General features: G+C 42.9%; 2 protein-coding genes across 4 annotated transcripts in view; one reads left to right on the plus strand and one right to left on the minus strand.

Moving 5' to 3' along the window:
* Positions 1-8570: 8570 nt before the first annotated feature.
* On the minus strand, positions 8571-13070 carry TRAPPC2 (trafficking protein particle complex subunit 2). Of its 2 annotated transcripts, none has more exons than XM_073664628.1 (5): positions 12966-13070; positions 12425-12538; positions 9829-9977; positions 8862-8943; positions 8571-8780 (listed from the first exon to the last, which is right to left on the minus strand). In XM_073664628.1, the coding sequence occupies exons 2-5, from the start codon at positions 12515-12517 to the stop codon at positions 8682-8684; spliced, it is 423 nt and encodes a 140-aa protein (XP_073520729.1). In that variant the 5' UTR covers positions 12518-12538; positions 12966-13070; the 3' UTR covers positions 8571-8681. The 2 variants fall into 2 exon arrangements, with proteins under 2 accessions (XP_073520729.1, XP_073520728.1); XM_073664627.1 differs by having other exon boundaries at positions 12931-13048.
* Positions 13071-13159: 89 nt separating this feature from the next.
* OFD1 (OFD1 centriole and centriolar satellite protein) overlaps positions 13160-24001 on the plus strand; it is a 57692-nt gene continuing 46850 nt past the window's right edge. The window contains exons 1-10 of one of the 2 annotated variants that reach the window (XM_073664629.1): positions 13160-13278; positions 14695-14812; positions 15495-15692; positions 16862-16930; positions 17030-17060; positions 18319-18426; positions 19347-19483; positions 20694-20867; positions 21313-21419; positions 22083-22202. In XM_073664629.1, coding sequence (XP_073520730.1) covers positions 14717-14812; positions 15495-15692; positions 16862-16930; positions 17030-17060; positions 18319-18426; positions 19347-19483; positions 20694-20867; positions 21313-21419; positions 22083-22202 — 1040 coding nt within the window. In that variant the 5' untranslated portion in view covers positions 13160-13278; positions 14695-14716. Of the gene's footprint in view, positions 13279-13441; positions 13463-14694; positions 14813-15494; positions 15693-16861; positions 16931-17029; positions 17061-18318; positions 18427-19346; positions 19484-20693; positions 20868-21312; positions 21420-22082; positions 22203-24001 lie in introns of those variants that run through there. The other variant, XM_073664630.1, reaches the window with a different exon arrangement.

The raw sequence follows: 24001 nt of genomic DNA on the forward strand, positions 1-24001 counted from the left end.
CTTTGGAAGAAGTGTATTTTTGCTGCTTCCAAAACGCTGTGTTCTAATCATGCAGGTAAATTCGCATGTGTTCATTGAACAATGCGGAGTTACCACATCCAAGACATTCTATTGGGGAAATTTTCTGTTGTGGAGACTAGCGTCTTCTCTGCAGATAATGGACATGTCGTGACTCGTAAACCCGTGCCATGGGTGAGTTTACGTGGCATCAAATAGAAGCACAGTGGCCATGGGATTTCTATAAATCCATCCACTGTACTTGTAATGTAGAACACAGCGGTTTGGACGCAGCGCAGGTGAGCTGCGTCCAATATGCTGCTATTCCTGATCATGGGCACGTACCTGTAATCATCCACCTATCTGGACAATGTTCTGGTGAAGACACCGTTCAGAGAAGACAATAGTCCAGTCTCCTGCTCACTTTGATCTCCATGGAATTCTTAGGATGGATCCTCAACTGAGAGCAAGGCACAACTTCTATCCCAGCAAATGGACTTTTTATAGAGACACTTGCCACCCATGTGTGTCAGATGTTTCTTCATGCTCTTTTCTTCAGTCCAGAGTGTCTTGTTTACGGATGCAGATTTTGTGTATGACAGTATTGGTCTTTGAGGCAGTTCCTTATGCCTAGCTCCACACTCGTCCATAAAGAAGTTGGTGGACTTCTCAGACACATCTTTCTTTCCACCTATGTCTGCAGAAACTTCCATTGGTGGGTGGCAGCCCCTGCTTCGCTCCACGTCAGGACTTTTCTTCCCCTCAATTGGTGCTTTCTGTAGTCCATGTGCCCTAGGTGGATGACTATGCCTCAAACTTTTTAGCTTGGAAAACATCCATGACAGTGGGCTCTTGATGGATGTCTCCAGACAGATTGGTCATCACTGGGTCACTAAAGACGTTAATCTCTTCACATCTTACCTTAACCACAAAGTGCCTTAACTGTTAGTTGCCTGGAGTCAGATTTAGTTGCATTTGGGCATTGCTCTCTTCCCTTCTGGTTCATAACTTTTTACAGATTTTTTGCTCTCTTGCTTTTGGCACAAAATTGAAGTGTCTACTGTCTGAAAGGGTATAGTAAACCAGGATGAGTAAACACGACAAGCTCTGCCACTAGTAGGCTGACACTATTCCTATGGTGCTGTGTCCCCCTCAATGTATTCACCGGAAAAAAGGATTTTACAGTGAGTATATAAAAAAATAAAAAAAAAAATAGAATTAGTAATTCGGTTTCTAAGACCCTCCACGACAGCACACCTGGAGGTAGCCTCCCCATCCTAATTAGGGACAGAAAAATAAGAGATTATATAGCCCCTCCCCGCTACCATCCCCACAGTTTTCAAAGGACCACACAGTATGAATGCTCTAAATATTTTATTAACACTAAGGATTTTTCCATCAATAAGGAAAGGGCAGGAATTACCCGTGCTGTCGTGGAGGGTCTTAGAAACCGAATTACCGGTAAGTCTAATTCTATTTTCTCCAATCCACTCCACGACAGCACACCTGGAGTAATACCAAAGAATGAATCTTAGGAAGGGACAACAGCCTGAAGGACTTTCCTTCCAAATGCTAAGTTTCTATTTGATATTACATCTAGTCTATAATGTTTAGCAAAGGTATGGACAGACTACCATGTGGCTGCCCTGCAAATCTGCTCGATGGATGCACTAGCCTTTTCAGCCCAGGAGACCGACATAGCTCTACTAGAATCAGCTTTCAAGGATCCCGGAGGAGGCAAATCTTGAGCTATGTAAGTTTCACAAATTGCTTTCTTAATCCAATTTGCCAGCGTATTTTTTGCAACTTTCTTCCCTTTATTGGGGCCTCCATATTGAACAAATAGGTTCAGATCCTTCCTCCAAGTTTCAGTCTCACTCAAGTAGCGGATTATAGTCCTTCTTACGTCCAACACGTGGAATTCTTCTTCTTCCTTGCAATTTGATGGATTTTTGACAGAATGACGGAAGAATTATGGGCTGAGACATCTGAAAATCAGACGACACCTTGGGCAGAAAAGACTGTTCCAATTGGAGGATGATCCTGTTCTCCAAAATGCGACAATAAGGCTCTCTGATAGACAGGGCTTGGATTTCACCCACTCTCCTGGCTGTAGTCAGAGCTGTAAGCAATGCCGCTTTCCAAGACAACTTGTCTATGTGTGCTTCAGCTATTGGCTCGAAAGGATGCATAGTTAGACCTCTGAGAACTATCTTGAGATCCCAAGATAGAACTATTTTACCTCTTGTTGGATTTATCCGAGAAGCAGCTATCATGAACCTCTTAATCCATCTGTTCTGGGCCAAATCAGTATCAAAATAGGAGCTTAAAGCCGAGACTTGGACCTTCAGTGTGCTTGGTCTTAATCCTTTAGACAGACTGTTCTGTAGGAAATCCAAGATTATGGCCATGTCTGGCCGAAAGGGATCTAATGGACGAGGCTCATACCACAGCTTGAAAGCTTTCCAGATTTTTTCATAGATTGAATTCTTGACCTGTTTTCTGCAGTGTATGGATCACCTGTACTGAGAAGCCTCTGGCTTTTAAGAGGGCGGTCTCAGAAGCCAAGCTGCTAGAGGCAAATTCTAAGGGGCCAGATGGTAGATCGGGCCCTGATGCAGCAGATTGTGGATTTGAGGAAGCATCAATGGATCCTCCATTTTTAGACTGCTCAACGTTCCAAACCATGCTCTTTTTGGCCACATTGGAGCTATTAGGATCGTCTTGACCCCTTCCGACCTGATTTTTTGTAAGGTCCTTGGTATTAATGGAAGCGGGGGGAAAAGCATAAGCAAGCCCGACTTCCCAAGGGTGAGCGAATGCATCTATCCCTGTTGCTGAATCCTCGGGATTCAAGAAGAAGGCGGCTCTTACTTTTGCGTTTCTCTGGTTCGCAAACAGGTCCACATCTGGGTATCCCCACTGTTGAACAATCATCTGAAATATCTTTGAGTTCAGATTCCATTCCCCTGGATGAATGTCTTTTCTGCTCAACAGATCTGCCTGATAGTTGTCGGAGCCCTTCAGGTGCAGAGCCGACAAGGATAGTAGATGATGCTCCGCCCAGTGGAAGATCCTCTCTGAGATCATCTGCAGTCTCCTGTTTCTTTTACTTCCCTGATGTTTCAAGTGGGCTACAGTGTCATTGAGAGAGTAGACTCTAACATGCGACCCCTGAAGCAGAGAATTGGCTGCCCATAGGGTTTCCTCCAACGCTTTCAGTTCTCTTAGGTTCGAGGACTGCTTTTCTATTTCTTGTGACCAGACCCCTTGGAAGGCCACGTGGGAGACTACTGCTCCCCATCCCCTTTTGCTTGCGTCTGTCTTGCTTGATAACAAGGGAAGTTGAATCCATGCTGAACCTTTCTCCAGATTTTCTGGACCGAGCCACCGCCTTAAAGATGCTTTCACCTTCTCTGGCAGATGAATCCTGCTGGAGAGGGAACTTGGAGATCTGTCCCAACAGGAAAGGATGTAGTTTTGAAGGACCCTTGAATGCGCTTGAGCCCAAGGTACCGCTTGAATAGATGAGGTCATGGACCCGAAGACGGACATGGCAAATCTTATGGACACTCTGCTCCGGTTCTTCAGTGCATAAACTTCTCGATCTTAACTGAATCTGCTTCTCTTTTGGCAGAAAGGAGGCTTGCTGCTGGGAATCCAAGAGAATTCCCAAGAAGGTCTTCCTGGTGGAGGGAATCAGATCTGACTTCTTGTAGTTTATCAACCATCCTAAAGATTCCAGGATCCGGAGGGTCATCTGAAGGTCTCTTTCCAAACTTGAAACTGAGGGAGCAATCACCAAAAAATTGTCTAAATAGGGGACGATGCAGATATTCCGTTTTCTTAGAAAAGCTACCTCTTCTGCCATGATCTTTGTAAACAGACGGGTGCCGACAAAATTCCAAAGGGGAGTACATTGAATTGAACCTCTCGGTTCTGACTTACAGAAAATTTCTCAGATTTGCTGTAGGCCGGATGAATTGGCACATGGTAGTATGCCTCTTGCAGGTCTACTGTTGCCATGACAAATCCTTTCCCAATCAACAGAATCGTGGACCTTATCGACTCCATCTTGAACCTTCTGTATTTCACATATTGGTTGAGATGTGTTAGATTGAGGATTATCCTGTAAGAATCTGAAACCCTTTTTAACAGAAACACCTGAGAATAATGACCTTCTTGTTCCATGCGAGGCACTGGTGAAATAACTCGAGTTTTGAAGATTCTGAAGACCTGTTATTAGGAGCTTTTGTAATATTGTCGATGGTAAAGACGTTACTTCCATCCTTCTTGGAGGGTAGATAGCAAAGTCTATTTCGGCTCCTACAGTCACCATGTCCAGGATCTTCCTGTCTGAAGATATTAGCTGCCATTGAGGAAGGAAGCTTGCAATTCTGCCTCCTACCTTCTTGGCGTCATTGTCTGTCCTGCCTAGACCCTTGAAAGATATTCCTTCCTCTTCCCCCTTTTGGGTAACTCCAGCGACCAGTTTTACCCTTGCTCTGTACTGAAAAGCTTGCTGCTGCTGTTGTTGAGGAAGAAATGGTCTCTTTCTGAAGCTTCTTGGATTCTTTGGCTCTGGCAGAGACTTTCTTGTCGGATGCTTTCTCCAACAACTCGTCCAGGACTGCTCCCAACATACACACTTTTTTGAATGGAATGGAACAAAGCTTAGATTTTAATGCGTTGTCCCCACTCCACATCTTCAACCATAGAGCTCTTCTTGTAGAATTAGATAAGGTCGCCGATCTTGCCGCAATCTTGACAGACTCCGCCGAGTCATCAAGCTAGGAATCCAGTGACCTTTTGAAGCAAAGGAAGAGATGCCAGGAGGTCCTACCAAGGAGTACCTTTCCAGAGATGTTCCTCTAGTTGTTGGAGCCAGAGAAACATGGAACGAACTACTCAAGTTGAAGCGATATTAGTCTTTAGTGAAGCCGCCAATGTTTCCCATGTCTTCCTTAGCAGACTGTCCATCTTCCTATCCATAGGATCATTGAGCTGGGACTAGTCTTCAAATGGAAGGGTTGTTTTCTTCCGTCCATAGTTTAGTCGCATTTTCATCCAAAGGGAATCTATCCTTCATTTCTCCTGCAACACTAAGCCTTTTTTCAGGTGACTCCCATTCATCCAAGATTAGATTCCGAATGTTGTCATGCACCGGGAACACTAAATTCTTCTTGGATTTCAGACCCCCAAACATCTCGTCCTGAACTGTACAGGTTTTCTTCACCTCTTCTACCTGCATAGTGTCTCTCACTTGTGACAACAATTCTTCCATATTCTCGGCAGAAAAGTAATATTTCCTATCTTCCTCATGATCTTCACTTAGGACCCCTTCCTCAGGTTCCTCCATGGATTCCAATTCTTCTGAATCCGAGGTATCCCTAACCGTATACTTTCTCCTTTTCGGTGGAGATGGACCCTCAGCTCTGGCTTGCGAGAATGACTGTGAGAAGGAGGCTAGGGAGGATTGAATTTCCTGCTGAACCATTCCCCTGACTTCTTCCATAAGGGAAGGATGCTCTTCCTTCACAATGCTGTTGGTGCATTTCTGGCATAGGAGTTTCTTATGCCCTGAAGCAAGCTTTTCCTACAGATGGCACATTTGCGAACTGTAGTATTTTCTCCCACTCTCGGTGCAAGATCCTTGTCTCCCTAAAATTAAAAAAGGAGATATTTAAAATAAATTTGGGATCCTGCTCAAAAGAGAGTGGGGACGCAGGCTTTGGAACAACACCCTCCATAGTAGCAGAATATTCTGTCCTACCTTAATGGTGTCTTCTTATCTGTGTCTTTTATAGAGGAGACTGAGATCCAGCGCCAAATTTCCACCTGTCAAGTGAAAGATCCTCCATTCCTGGGCAAACCGCGGCTTCTCAGTTTGAATTTCCCGCCGCGGCCCCATGCGTTCCACGGTGGAACACACCGGAAGTGACGTCCCGCAGGCCGAAAACCTGACTTCCGCCGCATCCTGCATGTGTGCCGGAACGCTGCCATGGAGGACGGAGGAGACACCTGCTGGGGAGCTACAGGAGGCCCCCAGTCCCCAAATCCCACTCAGCTTTACCCGTAGGCGAGTGAGGGGGTCCCGCTCCCGAAGGAAACGGGAGCTGCCAGGGAAGGAAAGCCAGAGGCGATGGCTCCCTGCAGCCCGGTCAGGTAAATTTAATAGGGCCCTGCTTGCCGGCCGCAGGCACCCCAGGTAACCTCTTCATCCCATAGGGACAGGAAAACAGTGGGGATGGTAGCGGGGAGGGGCTATTTAACCTTGTTTTCCTGTCCCTAATTAGGATGGGGAGGCTACCTCCAGCTATGCTGTCGTGGAGGGGATTGGAGGAAATCTATTTTCTTTTCTACCCATTTAGGCAGGAAACTGGGAGAGTGAATAGTGTAGATTTATCAGAGACTTACTCTCTCCAATTATGATGTACAATAAAAATTTGTGGTACACTGTTAGAAAAATGTATATATTGTTTTATGCACAAAAATTACAAAATTATTCTAAGAGTGATATCTGTATTGGCTATCCAGAAAAGTTATATTTGAAGAAGGAGCCTCTGTGCTAGGAGATTGCAAATATAATTTTTCTGGTTAGCTAATAAAAAGTATCACTCCTAGAATACTTCTGTCATTATTGGGCATAAAAGTATTTAAATTCATTCCGCTCTCCAAGAAACCAAAGTACACTAGAGCAGCCAAGCTCCAATCAGCCACTGTGGTCACCGGCCTTTTTTGCCTTCTCCTCTGCTCATTACAGTTCGCTCTCCCAACTGATGGACTGTACCAATGCAGGATAGTAGTTTTTCTGGGGTAAAAGCCTACTCTCTGATCAGGCTGCCTTTGCAGTGGAATAATAGTTGCAAGTGCAACCAGGGCCTTGATCAGTAAGCCCTCCCAGTGGAGCAGTAATCCCTCTGTGGTTGGCGGGAGCCTGGATGTTGGGAATGGGAGCCAGCTTATCAGGGAGGGAAGTGGGGAACCAGAAGGACCCTATTAACCACTGAAAACCCCTTATAGGAGCAACAAGGACCAGAAACTAAATAAAAGGACTGCACAAGCAGTAAAAGGACAAAAAACTCAAAAGTACTGAAACAGATTCCTGGGGAAAGATGACCAAGGGACACCCAAGATGAGGAAGAAGCCCTGAAGAGAGACCAAAGCCCATAGGGCAGGGATGGAATTTGAAACAAATCCTGTGGTGGGGATGGGGACTATACTAAACCCAACATCTTTGGATACCAGCAGGGCAACACCTTCAGTGGTCTTGCACAATCCGTGGGAACACTGATTCTTATCTACAGCAGCAGTCATGGGTCACCAGTGGTGAAAGAGCTTTTAAGCGGAGCGTACAAAATTGTAGAATCAACTGTTTCTGCAATAGGATGGTGAAAATGAGGTTGGAAAACACATCCCCACCACTTAGGGGGAAAAAAAAGTGCAGCACACCTAACAGGTCTTCTCTACCTCCCATATCCACCAAGCTAAAAGGGAGTGGTAGAGAAGGTATAGCCAGACAGGCGGAGCAAACACTTTCACCTAGTCTCAAGCCTGTGGGTATACATATGCCTTGCCACTATGTACTTTAATGCCATTTATGAAATAGTTTCTAGGGAGCACATCATCCTGTATAAACAGGATGTGCGTGACCCATACAGCAATAAATTCGTAATTAATTAATTGAAGAGAACTGACAGATAAGCTAACCTCAATTACAGGCAGTTTAAAAAGAAAACAAACAGCCTCCATAGATTGGAAAGAATGATGCAGACAAATCCAAGCCTTACCTATCACAATCTTTTCTCTATGTGCCATATACCATGTGGATCCAGGAAACCCAAAGCTGCAATGTGGCTGTTTTTTCTCAGGCCAAGGAGGGGATCTTACTGCTCATGGACATGTATGGATCATTAAGTTACCATTGATAAACCACAGTAGAACAGGATTACATTTTAACAGATTTATTGTTGACAACCTTTTCTGAATGGTGAAATAACTTCTATGAAGGAATGCAAATAAATATTTCAAACTGAACATGGAAGTCACAGGACACATCAAGAAAATATGTACAAAATGACGAAAAGGCATTACAATAATGAGACATATTAAGTATATAATCAGAAAGGCTTAGTCCATGGAATATATACATGCTTTTATATTTACATCATGTAATCCTACAGAAAACAACTTGACCACCGATTCCACATCCTTTAAAAGATTAATATTACGTTTATTTGCTAATAAGACTTTCAATTAAAGGGTAACTAAACTTTTAAAACATATTTTGATAGCCTATCTCCCCTGTACAATAGCATTCATCGGTAGTGGTCTGGGTCTTAAGACCCCCTTCTAAAATCGCTCACACCAAGGGTCAGAAACGCTCAGTTTATTCTGCTCATGTTTTATAGAGCAGTGTATGGGTCCCATAGACTTTCTGTAGAATGCAGATACTGTTCTGCTCGCATTCAAGAATAAGCGGAATGCTACCAGGACATGGTTTAATATATCTGTGGGGGTCTCATGATGCAATACCCATTATTCAACACTAGTTAATAGGGAAGATACTAATATAGATTTTTTTTTTTCTAGCTACCCTTGAATACATTTTTACTTGTGACTCCCATCGCAGATTGGAATACCTGCAGGACCATACAAGTATACTTCTGAATACACACTTTAATTCAGCTTAGTAAATGCTTCTTTCCAAGGAACTGTATTTTTCGATCAAATGCAGTTGATCGTATTGGAGTATTTGCTTCATAAAATGGATTCATTGCAAACTGCAGAAAAAAAAAATGTGATGGGTAAAAATAGAGAATCTATGAACACAGCAGTGTGCACATACAACCTCTATAACATACCTTAATGTACAAGTCATATGCTTCGTTGAAAAAATTCTTGATTCCATCTTCTTGCCGTACATCATGTAGCATAATAAATCTCATATGTAAAAAGGAAAAAAGAAAGCAACGCTAAGGAAAATGCAGATGTAACAGACCGACATTATCTTCTATAGATATTAGCAACACTACTTCCCAGTTGGATAAAATATTTACCCCCAAAACTGTTGGTGTTCATAGGCCTTTAAAAGGATTACATTTATGTCAGAGTAGAACATGGCAGCACCACACCCTGCGTAGTGGCAGCTGCCAGGTACTGCAGATCAGCCCCTTTTGAAAAGAATAAGGGACGATTAGCCGTACCCTCCACAATACTGTGTACAGAGCTGCGGTGGTCTGCTCTACATGGTTTATAGCAGCTGATCGGTGGGATCGGACATCCACAGTCCCACCAATCATATACTGATGAGCTATACTAAAAACAGGTCATAAATACAAGTACTGGACAACCCTTTAATTCATATGTGCAAATCATTTTGACATGCATACTAAAAAGCTCATGAAAATGTTCAGACTTTGTGATCTATAAGAATACATTTTATTTCCATAGCACCAACATATTCCGCAGAACTTTCCATTTCAGAGGGGACTTGTGATTATTGCAAATCTAAGCTAATAAAAGACCCCCACATACAGTAGTACTGTATAAAGAGAATATGTACTCAGATATAGAGGCTCTCGCCATTCACTGTTGTGAGCAGTTAACACTATAATGGCATCTGATGTAAACAGTGTCACAACAGATGGTGGATCCAACAATGGTGGCCTCGAGCTCCAGACACTGCAGTGTATCAACCGCTCCCCAAACAATGTGCTCACATTGGTGGACCAGCTGCCAGCACCCAAATTCTCCACTCTCCTTAGTGTTCTAGATAAATGTAATATAGAGGTAACTATAAGTAGTTGGCATTCGCACCGACAGAAAAGGATATGTCCAGCAGTTACAAACGCAGAAACAAACCATTCATTAAATTTGTCAACGGTCTTGAGGTACATGTTGTTGGACAGCCACATGTTCTCATCCACAAGATCCAGGGCTGCATGTGCTATGAACTGATTCAGATGACGATGATCATCCTTGGAGAATTATGAAAAAAGAGACAAACATTAAATATAGCTTTTTAGACTATTAAAAATACTTAAAGCACCACTCCAGCATATTTTTTTATTTTACTGCTGGAGTGGTAGCACTAATATACATTCCCAGCCCCTAATAATATACTTAACAGCTGCTGTTTTCACATGTTAAAAACATAAAAGTAAATCAAATATTTTATCAATTTGATACTCCTTGAAACGCGCGTCAGGGTGAGTGGGCACTGTGGCTGGTATCACAATCCTCCTAATTCCACACTACTATCAGGTAAATATTGATCCCTCCTATCTTGGAGATTTTGGTTTAAGCTCTTGTCTTTAAGCGCTCATAAAGCACCTTGAGGCACTGGGGTGCATGATTCCATAGGAAGCATCAAGTAGCATTGTTGTTGTTGTGGGCTATGTTCAATTGTGTTTTGAGATAGGCTAGACTCATGATGTTATGAATTTGATGAATAGCTAAAGTTATATTTTTTTGAGAATCTGGTTATATTGATATTGACAGTCTTTAATCTCCTTTCTCTGATGAATCAATTAGGATCAAAAGCATTAGATATTGTGTGAATAATGATCTATAGTATTCAAATACTGAGATCCAGGCAACTTTTACTTCCTTTGTATACATATACTTGCCACTAGGCATTCATTTGCATGTTATTAAGGGAGACTGTAGCCAATAGGATTTTATGTATAACACAGCCATATTGCCCTCTTGAGGCATTCCCGCTTTTTAAGTTGCCCAAATATTTGATTTACTTTTGCATTTTTAATAATGTTAAATAAAGATTGAATTGTAGTGTACTGCATGGATCGTTTCATTTTTTTTGAGAATTTATTCTGTCCTGGGAAAGATTTATAGATTGTTTCTTGAAGTGCCATATTTATATTGTTTGGTGGACTCTCCTGATTTATAATGTTGTGACCAGTGTTTGCTGGGTGAGCCAGAGGTCACTTCTCAGAGTAAGTCTATGAGAGCCAGAAGGAGGGCAGAATAAGGCTCTCATAGACTTACCTTGAGAGATTGAGACTAAGTTACCTCTGACTTCCGGTCAGGCAGAAATTGCAGTCACAAGATGGCAAATTGGGAACAGAGTGGAGCCAGGAAAACAGCTGAAGACGGTGGCTGGTAAGTATATTATTAGGGACCAGGAATGTATATTAGTGCCACCACTCCAGCACTGAAATAAACAAAGGCAGCATGTATCAGACACTGGCTCTGCAATCACAACCTGTGGTGTCAAGGTATTGGGATAGTGGACTTTACTCTGCGCTGCTGATTTTCCAGTAAAAGATCCATGAGACAGAGGATAGTTATAAGGGGGGGGGGAAAGAGTCGAAGCTCAAAATTGATGATCCATCACAAATGTCACAGCAAATAATATAAATTTTATTGAAAAAAATTATATTAAAAAGATTACAAAATAGGGGTGAAGGTACATAGATGAAGAACACACAATATATTAAAATGGCGCACACAGTGGGGAAAGAAGCTCCATAAAAAAACGTAGTGGGCATAATGTGTATGACCACATACAATAGCATTGGCGTGACAAATATCTAATATATATATATATATATATATATATATATATATATATATATATATATATATATATATATATATATATATATATATATATATATATATATATATATATATATTACTTATGGAGACTTAATGAAACATGTGAATCAACCATAATCACAAGAGGAAGCTATTGCCTCTATATCAGAGTTACCTGGAATAACTGCCCACGTTGGGTACATGTGGTTGTCCTGAAGAAGGAGTCTGATAACTATGAAACGCATTGACACTAAACTACTTATAACTATCCCCTGTCTCATGGATCTTTTACTAGAAAATCAGCAGCGCAGCGTAAAGTCTACTATCCCAATACCTTGACACGTTCTACATCTTGGTGGGTGAAGCAGCTGATAAAAGGTGAACATAGTGGATGTGTCACACACAACCCCATATAGGGGGGTACATAATTCCCGCTTACCATTCTCTTTTACCTGGATAATACCCCATTTGCGCTTTACGGTTTTTTTCTATCATGATTCTGGTTGTGATATATCTTGGATAGCCGCTGGGGACTGAGCCACGTGCAGACTACTCAAATAGACGAGTCCCTGGCACCTCCTCTTCACCCACTGCCTGGACTGACAGCTCTCTCCTATGTATGTGTATAGGCAGAGACCTGTCAGTTACTGTTCGTGGGTGCGGAGAAGCCAGATGTCAACTTCTCTAACTGAGCTGCCATTAATGATAGATAATCAATTTACACTCGTTTCCCTACAATCTATTGGACAAGCACTGCAACTATCACAGTGTGGTTTGGGGTCATGTCGGACACCTTAGGACACTACACTATCAGTTAATTGAGTAAGCAGGAAATAATAAGTGTAACATAATAATAGCCAAGTACCTTCGATTCGGTTTTTCCTGGAGGCAGAAACTCCATCTCAAATACTGGATTGTCATGATGTCCCACAATCACAAAGTAGAAGCTGCCAGACATGGTCCACAGAGCCTTAGCCACCTAAACACATGCAGAGTCATCAGGAAATGCATCTAATCACAACAGTAGAGTGCCCAATACATATATAGAGCGTCCATTACATATAGAGTGCCCAATACATATATAGAGCGTCCATTACATATAGAGTGCCCAATACATACATTACATAGAGAGACATTACATATATAGAGAGCCATTGTTTTCCTGCCTATGTGCAGGAGCGTAGTACACGTTATTAGGCTCACGTTCATACGAGCGTATTCGTGGACTGAGTGCTGTGTGTGAATAGTTGACAGGAGGACATACAGGATCTGTGCGGCCCCCGCCATTATCATTATCATGTCTTCATACTGATCTTGTGGACAAACAATAGAATTACTTCACGATGAACCGCTCCATTCCCCGACGCTCACCTCTATCCGGGGCAAAACCAGTCTCAACTATTCACCTGCACTAACTAGTCTGCCAGTCACCGACAAATGACGTCACACGTCATATTTTCCGGCGTCTTCACTTCCGCTGTATATAACTTTATTTATAACAAACGGAAACTATATGACAGCGAGGTTTGGAACGCGGAAATGGACTTTTGATTCTGGAAGGGGCGGATACTACGCTTTGCTGCTGATTGGAAGGTTGGCTCTCGGCTCTTGCTGTGATTGGTTGCCATGTAAGCAATGATCCAGGCGGTTGGGTACTCTGTGTTTACACGTTAGATGGCGGTTGGCTTCAGTGTGAACACTGCTGTATGCTCCAGGGAGGTGAGTGTCCTCTGTTATGTGGATCTGCACGGTTTATGGCCGCTGTACAGGTACAGACCTGTGGTGTGAACACTGCTGTATGCTCCAGGGAGGTGAGTGTCCTCTGTTATGTGGATCTGCACGGTTTATGGCTACTGTACAGGTACAGACCTGTGGTGTGAACACTGCTGTATGCTCCAGGGAGGTGAGTGTCCTCTGTTATGTTGATATGCACTTTTTATGGCTCTGTACAGGTACAGACCTTTCACTGGAATACACGACAATCTGATTCTCATTCACTGCCAACATAGGAATCACCACCGTCCCCACCTAATCCTGTTATTTCCACCACAACCCCTGGGAAGCATGTCCGCTATCTGGAGCTGAAAGGGTTATTCCAAAAATAGTAATTTGGAGAAGGGAAAACTTACTGTTCGCTTGGGGTCCAGTCGCTGGAACCCCCACAACACTGAAAACAGGCTCTGGAAACCAGAATCTGCAGAGCCCAGGCTGGAATAGAGCAGTGATTTGTACAAGCTCCTCCTCTGCCCCATTCATTGTCTATGGGATGCCAGAAAAAGATGAGTGCAGCGCTTGGCTATTCCTGCACACCCATAGACAATGGATGGATGGTGGCCAAGCACGCAACCTTCCACTTTATTCCAGACTGGACTCTGCGGAGCCTGTTTTCTTCGGAATACGGGAGGTCCAAGGTATCAGACTCCCAACAATCACTAAGTTATCCCATATTCTTAATATCTTTGGAATAATCCTTTTAAGTTCGATCTTTACTTCACCCTAAATTGCCCTTGTCACCTGCACCTCAGAAACCTTTCCAGAATCGACCATTGGAACCATGGAAATGGTTAAAACTCTTACTCTCGCTTTGATTAATTCTGGGCTACTGAAGCTCACAACTAATCCATCTTCCTCTCACTAAACTTTCACCTTTGCAATCTGTCCTCAAGGCAGAATCCAGACTCATCCGCCTGTCCAGGCATTGCACTGATGTTTCCATCCTGTGCCAGTCACTGCACTGATTACCCATCCGCTATAGAATAGAATCTAAACTTATCGCAGTCACCAACAGAGCTCTCCACTGTGCTGCTCTGCCCTACATCTCCTCCCCTGCCTGTCAGAGTTGGGGCTTTGTGTCCTCCAAACCACTTATGTCCTTGCTCTGTGCACACAGAAACTGAATGCCCTCAGGGATTGGGATTAACCCTTCAAAAGGAAAGCGCAAGTAAGGATGCCACCGAGCAAGTCCAATATGACTTCCCCCCCCCCCCCCCCCAGTCGATCATTCATGTGATTGGCAGTATCTGGAGCGTGCACTGGGCTGCCAGCGGGGATGAGATGTAATACTGTGGTGGACTCAGAATGCAGGCTGCTGGAGATGTAAATATGCAATAATACAGAACATATCAACTTTTTCAGAGACTTCACCTTTTCTGGCCAAATGTCTCAAGGCGAGCTGAAATCCCTGTCCCAAGAAGAACTGCGGAAAAGACTTTATCAGACGTTTAAAAAGAAGGGGGTTTTGGATTCATTGAAGGTAATTCTGTGTTTCATGGTCGTTTACACCCAGAAACTATAATCATATCATCTAAGTATCTTGGAAAGTTGCTTCCACTGTCCCTAATTCGTCACGACTGGCATTTTATATGTTAGATGAGGAGTAAGATGTGTCACAGCCATTAAGCGTTTTGTGTCTCTTATTGAGTTTTTTGTATATTCCAGCAGAAAATATGTACTGCGATCTCAGACTGGAGTATATTTCCATATGATGAAATTGTCACTCTCATGGCAAAGCTCCGCTCATTAAAATATAAGGCTGAGCTGGCTGGGACTGATGTAAAAACGGCAAAAGCTCCCAAATTATGGCTCTGCTGTGAGTTACACAAAACTTTTGCAACATTTCAAATAGTTTACAAGTCTGGTGGAAGCTGTTTGATGAATCGGGGCCATAGAGTAAGCATTTTTTTTTTTGTCACATAAACCTGTAAGATAGATTAAAGGGGTCATCCACTATTTAAAACACTTTTTTGTTATTAATGATTAAAGCCAAGACTCATTTGGTGCCACGCTTTGCTGCCGGTGTCCCCTGCTGGGCTCCTGGCTTTCACCTCTGGCAACTAACTGGTCAGTTGCCACCTTTGAAATGTTCTCAATGCTTGAAATCAGTGCTGCCACTTTCTATTAAATTACATTTTTCTTATTCATTTTTTTTCAACAAGACACAACTAAGAAATCAGCTGATTCAAGATCTGAAGCTCCGAGTCGTTAGTGGCGCATCCCTGCCGGCTCCTCCTGTTCCCGGTGACTCTCTATTGCACAGGGCCTGTAACCGTCTAGTGGCCGATCACCTGAGCAGATGTGGCTACGAGTTCTCGCTATCTGTATTTTATCCAGAGTGTGGTCTGGAGAAGGAGACGGTAGGTTGGCTTTGGCTTGATGAGCACTAGAGACATGAATTTGTATCTACTGGTAAATGTCACCTGGTCACTCCAGCGTTTTGTTTCTTTTTCGGCGCTGGAGTGGCACTTTAATTGTAAGCCCCCTGCCCCTGGTCATATACTCACCCTCCGGCGTCTTCACCGTTTTTTGGCACCGATCTGGTCCATCTTTTGACTGCAGCTTCTGACTGGCCGTAAGTCAGAAGCTACATCACAAGCTCTGAATGCAAGTCTATGAGAGCCAAAACAAGCTGATGTAGCTTCAATAGCAGTCTATGAGAGCCAAAACAAGCTGATGAAGCTTCAATAGCAGTCTATGAGAGCCAAAACAAGCTGATGTAGCTTCAATAGCAGTCTATGAGAGCCAAAACAAGCTGATGAAGCTTCAATAGCAGTCTATGAGAGCCAAAACAAGCTGATGTAGCTTCAATAGCAGTCTATGAGAGCCAAAACAAGCTGATGAAGCTTCAATAGCAGTCTATGAGAGCCAAAACAAGCTGATGAAGCTTCAATAGCAGTCTATGAGAGCCAAAACAAGCTGATGTAGCTTCAATAGCAGTCTATGAGAGCCAAAACAAGCTGATGAAGCTTCAATAGCAGTCTATGAGAGCCAAAACAAGCTGATGAAGCTCCAATAGCAGTCTATGAGAGCCAAAACAAGCTGATGAAGCTTCAATAGCAGTCTATGAGAGCCAAAACAAGCTGATGAAGCTTCAATAGCAGTCTATGAGAGCCAAAACAAGCTGATGAAGCTTCAATAGCAGTCTATGAGAGCCAAAACAAGCTGATGTAGCTTCAATAGCAGTCTATGAGAGCCAAAACAAGCTGATGAAGCTTCAATAGCAGTCTATGAGAGCCTTGTTCTGGCCTTGTTCTGGCACTCATAGACTTCTATTGAAAAATTACCTCCGCGCTGCTCCATGAAACACTGGTGCTGCCAACAGGTCAATTTTCGCTGGAGACCAATGGGAGCGATGCTGGAGAACGATGAAGGCGGCAGGTGAGTATGAGACAGGGGGCAGGGGAATTACATTTAAAGCACCACTCCAGAGGTGCAATAAAAAACATTGGATGGTGCTCTAAGTATGTTTGCAGCACGCTGTGAAGGAGCATCCGGCTAAATAAATAATTTTCCTTTTCCTATGAAGGATTTCTCCATCCAAGATTTAATGCAGCTGATGAAAATCGACCCCAAATCCAACATATACAAGTCTCTGGTAATTTGTATTTTCTTTTATTTTTGTTGTTGCTTTTTAGATGCTGTGTTTTGAGGATTGTATGTTTATTGCCTTTTCTTTCTTTTTTAATGCCGGCAGACATCAAGCCACCAAAACAGTAGTACAAAAGGTATAATTATATTGTTTGGTTATCCATATTGTTGGGTTTGTTTCAGGCAAGGCATTCATGTTTTTTATTATGATTGATTGATTGATTATTTATTAGGCTCTAAAACCAATGTGTCCATGTTTCAGGTTAGTCTCTGTATAAGGCCATGTGCACACGTTCAGTATTTCACATCAGTATTTGAAAGACAAAATCAGGAGAGGAACAATCAGAGGAAAAGTATAATAGAAACACGTCACCACTTCTGCATTTATCACCCACTCCTGGTTTTGGCTTACACATACTGATGTAAAATACTGACCAAATACTGATAGTGTGATCATGGCCTTATAATATAACTAGCTATTGAACCCATTCTACGCCCGGGTGGCGAGCATTTTTATTGGTATATGGTCTTCCATGCTGGTATGTGCTGCCCCCTTCCTGGTATTTGTGCTGCCCCCATCCTGTCCCCACCATCCTATACTGGTATCCATGGCACCCCTCACCCCCAATCCTGGTATGCAGGGCACCCCTCACCCCTAATCCTGGTATGCATGGCTCCCCTCACCCCTAATCCTGGTATGCGTTGCACCCCTCACCCCCAATCCTGGTATGCGTGGCACCCCTCACCCCCAATCCTGGTATGCGTGGCACCCCTCACCCCCCAATCCTGGTATGCGTGGCACCCCTCACCCCCCAATCCTGGTATGCATGGTACCCCTCACCCCAATCCTGGTATGCAAATGTGTCTTCAGTAAAATGGCGCCGGATAGCGCTATGCGCATGCGCTGATCTGACGCCTCACTCCTGCCCCGGTCTCCGGCGAAGCGAGGCGCCGCAGCAACGCTCCTCCCGGTCAGGTAAGTATGTAAGTATGGCGCCGGAGATCGTGGAATGCATTTAGTGCCTACGCATACTGCGATCTTCGGCCATACACTCCTCTTACCTGTAACGGCTGGATGCGTTCTTCTGTCTGGAGCCAGACTGCGCGTCACGCATGCGCAGTTTATAGAGGCTTCAGACAGAGGGACGCATCCCCCGTTATATTATAGATTTTTTTTTATACCCATTTATTTCAAAGCTTCTGTTTGTAATAGTGATAGCTGACATGGCTGTTAGTGCTTCTGTGATTCTCTGCCTCCATATACCTTATGGATGAGGCCTTGTTTATTCTCTTATACATGGATGGGGAGACGATAGTATTTAATATATATGGATGTTGGTGTGTGATTGTAGCTATTTCAGCGGTGGTTATAGGTAACCTTTCTTTGTCTTGGAGGTTTTCTCGTACAGGTCCTGACAGAACTGATAGACGACCACCTGCACAGAGGTGGCAGAGATGCCGATACTCAGACAGCCACAACCTCTCCTTACAAGGAGTCAATAGGTATAATGTACTTGTAATGCAGCTGCTCTTATTTCACTTACTACTATCATGAATTGTGTTCTCACACTTGTGTTGAGGCTTAGTATTACTCTTTGGTAGAGACTAAAGTTTGTGTTTTAGTCTCAGCTATATAATTTTTTTTTTTTAAATAAGCCAGATCTTGTCATACTCATTAAGTATGCTGACAAAACCTAAAATGAACATTTACTCTGCTATAAGTAAGTAAAAAGCTATATTGCATATCAATAATATAGGGTACTTATTAAACACCCATGACAAGGTGTACCACAATCGGGACAGTCCTAACCTGAAGTATTAAAACCTTACAATGTGTGAAAGTGACGTCAATGTGAATATGGGCCGAGCAGGGCCGGGACCCAACTTTGGACACCCAGTAATGGGAAGCTATACAAACGTAATGTCCAGCTCAAAGAAAGGGAGGTCACACCGTTACTTGCACTAAGTGCAAGAAACTAAAGCAGAACCAAAAGAAATGAACTGGAGTATAAGTTGGTATAGATGCAATATGTAGGAGCATGTTCACACTGGCCATTAAACAGACAAACCCTAAGAGAGAAACAAAATGAGCATATATTCTGAACAAAATGTTCATTTTGTTTCTATCTTAGGTTTTGTCTGTTTAATGGCCAGTGTGAACATGCTCCTACATATTGCATCTATACCAACTTATACTCCAGTTCATTTCTTTTGGTTTTTCAATAAGTGTGCAGTATACGCTATCCGATTTTTTTGCTTTTTTTCTATACAGAGTGGCAATGTTCCCTTCATATGTGCCCCTTATAGACTACATAATGCGGAACAGAACCGGAAACTGAATATAGCATTTTTTATGTATTTTATTACTTACATTCAATACAGAATTTCTTGCATTTTATTAACAATACATCCTAATTTTATAGTTGAGAAATTGAAATTTATTGATGAACGGTTTGAAGAATTGTATCCAAAACGTCCAAAATTTGAGTCCCTGGAAGGCAAGCTGTCTGAGTATCGCCGAGAAATGGAGGAACAACTACGGCAGGAAATGTCTCAAAAGGTTTATATGTTATACACTGTGGAAAACGTGATATTCTGCCAGCAGAGAAGGAGTGGTCAGGGTATCCCTTTATGATAACAGGTTTTAGTATTTGATGCCAGACATGAGCATAACCTGTAAAATATCATTTGTAAAACCTCTTTAAATTATACATTTTAACTTCACTTGTTTTCACTGCACAAGCCCTTTATCACCTATGCATACGATGGCAGAACAGGAAACTTTTATTGCTGTTACAGAAGCAACAGGTCGGAGGCTCATCTGTCTCTCCATTCGAGAGCTTGTCCACTGCTTTTACATTGATGTCCTATCTTTAGGATAGGTCATCAATGTCTGATCGGCCGACACCTGGCACCCCCGTCAATCAGCTGTTATTGGTGCCCGGAAGTACTCACTTGCAGAGCTGGCCGTCTACTTGTAATGGTTGTCGCAGGATGCACACATCAGCCTCCTATTCAAATCAATAGGAGGCTGATGTGCAGTAACAAGCCCCGGCCACTACAAGTAGACAGCCAGCTCTGCAAGTAAGTACTGGCGGCCGCCGACACTGATAACGGCTGATCGGCGGGGTTGCTGGGTATCGGACCCCGGCCAATCACACATTGATGACCTATCCTAAGGATAGGCCATCAATGTAAAAGTAGTGGACATCATCTTTCATTCTTTGAGTCTGCTGGAAAAAGTCAAACGCACTGCTTCGTGCAGCCTCATAAGGAATTGATGGATTGCAGATCGAGCAAGCACAGCACCACTCCATTCAAAATGGGATAAAAGTGCTTCGTACTGTAGATCGGTATGGGTCCCAGCAGTCAGACCCCCCCACCACCTACAAGTTATCATTTATCCTCGCACACTGAAAAGTTACTGTCATGTACAATTACCCTATCTGGTGCCCTTCTTCCTTGTCCTCCTGCTTTCAAGAGTGGCATGGGGGATTCACTCCGCCACAGCACAAGAAAGGCAGGGTAACTGTGGTTCAGACTCGCCCCATGCCACCGTGGCTGCCATCTTTTGAATCCATGAGATCTGGGAGCCCGATCTCGAGGGAGAAGGCACCAGGTCAGGTGAGACTATACTTGGCAAATTTCTAGTCCTTTTTCAGTGCCAGGAAGGAGGGTCACTTTAAGTATAATCAGGTTATGTTACAGGATAGACACTTCATCAAATGTCACGTTCCATTTATTAATATCAATTTTTAATTTTTCCCAAGTTCAAACATTTTAAAGATGTTGAACTTGCAAAAATTAAGCTAGAAGAAAATGAAAAGTCCCAGAAGGAGATTTCTGATATACGGAGAGAATTGGAAAAGACCTACCAATTGAAATATGATGGCTTAGTGTCCCGAGAGCAGAATGCCGTGGAGAGACTTCAGAGACAGCAGGAGGTAATGCCAAGCTAACCTGCTATAGTATGATGTGTACCCATAAGATCAGACATCAGTAATCTGTGCTTGTCTTTTACATCTTTAATATCATCTATTCATTATTTATACGTTTTTATTTTGTTCATTAATAAAGTTGTCGCGGGGTTTGTAAAAACCCACCTTGAGTCAAACGTCCTTGATATGAGTGACACCCCAACAGTGATTGCTACCTGTTATCTCATAGTCTATCATTGCCTTCAGTTCCCCATTTTCATGTAACGGTATGAGAACTTGCGATTTCTTTGAAATAAATGTGACTCGCAGAAACAAGCCTGAACGTAGCCGTTGGCTACCACTGTTTTTTTGTGTCCTTTATAAAGGATAGGACAATATAAATCCTTTAAAGACGATAGTTGCCAGGTATCTCATACACCGTGTTCAGATGGAGCGTCTTCTCTCTCGACAGATTGAATCCAAGGATGTATATGCTCAGAGACAGACGCTGCTCGTAGAGATTGAGGCAGTGCGGAACCGAGAACTGGACCTTCGGCAACGAATCGCAGCTTTTGAGCTGTACGTGTTGGTAATTTCTTTACATATTTTGTTACTTTCATTTCACATGATATTAATAAACATCAGTGGGAATTCATCATTCAGTTCTCGCCAGAAAACTGTCAGATAAGAGTCGCACATTTGTTTTATAACTCCAAGTTGCACAAAAATTAGCAACTTTTGGCATTTTTACACCAACTCAGAAAACTGGGCACACCTTGGCAGGATGGGCATGGCCCAATTGATTCATTATAATTTGTTGACAACTGTTAACTTTAAACTGCTGCTACCCAAACTGAATTTGGGGATTTTTATCCCCAACAAGGCATTTTAATCTCTTTACAAAAGGTCAGACACCGGCCCCAACTCCATTTATTCTCTATGGGTCTGCTGTTGGAAAATGCTGAGCAGCCTCATAGGGATAAACGTTTCCGCTCTGCTGATCGGTGGATAGTCCCAGTGGTCGGGCCCCCACTGATCAATAAGTTATGACGTGTCCTGTATATAGATGAGAACTTGTTAACACCGGAAAAGCTCTTTATGTTTTATATAAGTATGTTAGGGGCTAAAAAGTTATGTAAAGCTATACATTTTTAAAGAGATTTTCAGTCAGCCTTTAATAATGTATTAAATTGTGTATTGATGCTAAACACTTATCATAGATCAATGTAATTTCCCTTTTAGAGCCCAAAAGTTACAAGAAGAGAAGAACAGGAGTGTGAATGAGTTGTTGAGGAAGCGAGAGCTGGATATAAAGAATATTGAAGATACATACGAAAAGAAGATTAAAGATGAAGTCTTACGGTTTGTTTGTCTGCTTGTCTGTCCCACCACAAGAGTATAAAATTAGGATTTCTGCATAAGAAGGGTTAAAGGGAACATGTCTCCACACGTGGTTGTTAAAGGATAAGCTACTTAGAGAGGTTAACCAGTCTCAGAAGTAAAGTCTGCAGGCATGCTAGGTGACCACGGATTGCCAGATCATGAGAGTGCGTGATGTGGACACTGTCACGATTCCCATGTTTTTCCTGTGCCAGGTGGTCACGTGCCGACTAGACTCTTGAGCTTGTTAATTCTTTTCTATTGATAGAACCCGGGGAAGTTTGGTCAGCACATGACTGCAAGAAGTTCTACAGTGACTGCATGCAGTCTATTCTTCTAAGACCGGACTATCCCTTTAATTATCTTTCCAGACATCCAAGTGTTCAAAACACTGCTTTTTGAAAGCAGGAAAAACTGAACTCTATTGTCAGAAATCATCAGGGTAGTCCTGCAGTGGACAGTAGTCAGTAATTTAGAGGGAACCTGTTACCAGGTTTGTCCCATATGAGGTAAGTCCGGTACCTTTCAGCCCTCATATACAGCAATCTAATATGCTCTATATATGCCCCCAATCCAGCCTGCAAGGCAAGAAAAGTAGGAATTAGTCCTACCGGTAATTGTATTTCCAGGAGTCCATCATGACCGCACACCAGGAGGTAGTCCTTCTCATGCTATAGGACCGGAAACACACGAGAGTTTTAAGTTTCCCCCCTCCACTCAGTGTTTTACAAATCACCACTCCAGGATAGATGCAACTTAATTTTATTGAATTCTCTCACACAAATGTCAACTGCACATAAGTACAAAGAATTCAGGGGAGGGGAATGTAAGGGTGCTGTCATGATGTATTTCCAGGAATCCAATTACCGGTAGGACTAATTCCTTCTTTTCCAGGATGTCCCTCATGACAGCACACCAAGAGAAATAACAGATAAATAGATTCTAGGGTGGGACCCCTGCCTGAAGAACTTTCCTTCCATAGGCTAATTGTTGGCTCAAAAATATGTCCAGCTTGTGGTGTTTACAGAAGGTGCTTAAGCTAGACTAGGCGATGGCCCTACAGATCTGGTCCACTGAGGCTCCTGCCCTCTCATCCCAAGAAGTGGAGATTGTTCGCTTTGAATGTGCTGTAATGTCCTCTGGTGGAGTTTTCCTTTCTGATTCATATGCCAGGGAAATGGTGGATGTGATCTATCTGGCTAATGTTGCTTTCAAGGTCTTCTTGACTTTGTTCTTGTCTGAGAACTGAACGAAGAGATTTGAATCTTGTCTCCAAGTTTCCGTGGCTTCAACGTAGCATAGAACCAACCGTCTTACATTCAGTGAATGAAACGTTCTCTCTTTCTCATTCCTTTGGTTCTGCATCGTTGTGATCATTCGATCTGACAGACCCTGAGACATTAAGATCTGCCTCTCAGGATCCAGGCTGTCAGGTGCAGCAGGACATACTGATGAAGAAGTGGAACTTGAGACAGAAGGCTGTTTCTCTCTGGAATGGGAAGTGGATCCAAGTCATGTGATGTAATAGGGGAACCAGCTCCTTTCGGCCAGAAGGAGGTGACCAGTATTACTGTAGCCTGATGTTCCTGGATTTTTCTTAGGACCCTTGGAATTAATGGAAAAGGAGGGAAAGCATACAGTAAATCTCTTTCCCATCTCTGAGACAAGGCGTCTGCCACTTCTGGGTTGTCTTCTGGATTCAAGGAGAAGAAATTTGTCACCTTTGCATTTTTCCGGGTTGCAAACAGGTCTTCTCGAAGGACTACCCCAAGGCTCGGTTA

The sequence above is a fragment of the Phyllobates terribilis genome, unplaced genomic scaffold (genome assembly GCF_046119375.1).
Source record: "Phyllobates terribilis strain yellow unplaced genomic scaffold, ASM4611937v1 Scaffold_2__4_contigs__length_985480577, whole genome shotgun sequence".
Classification (NCBI taxonomy): domain Eukaryota; kingdom Metazoa; phylum Chordata; class Amphibia; order Anura; family Dendrobatidae; genus Phyllobates; species Phyllobates terribilis.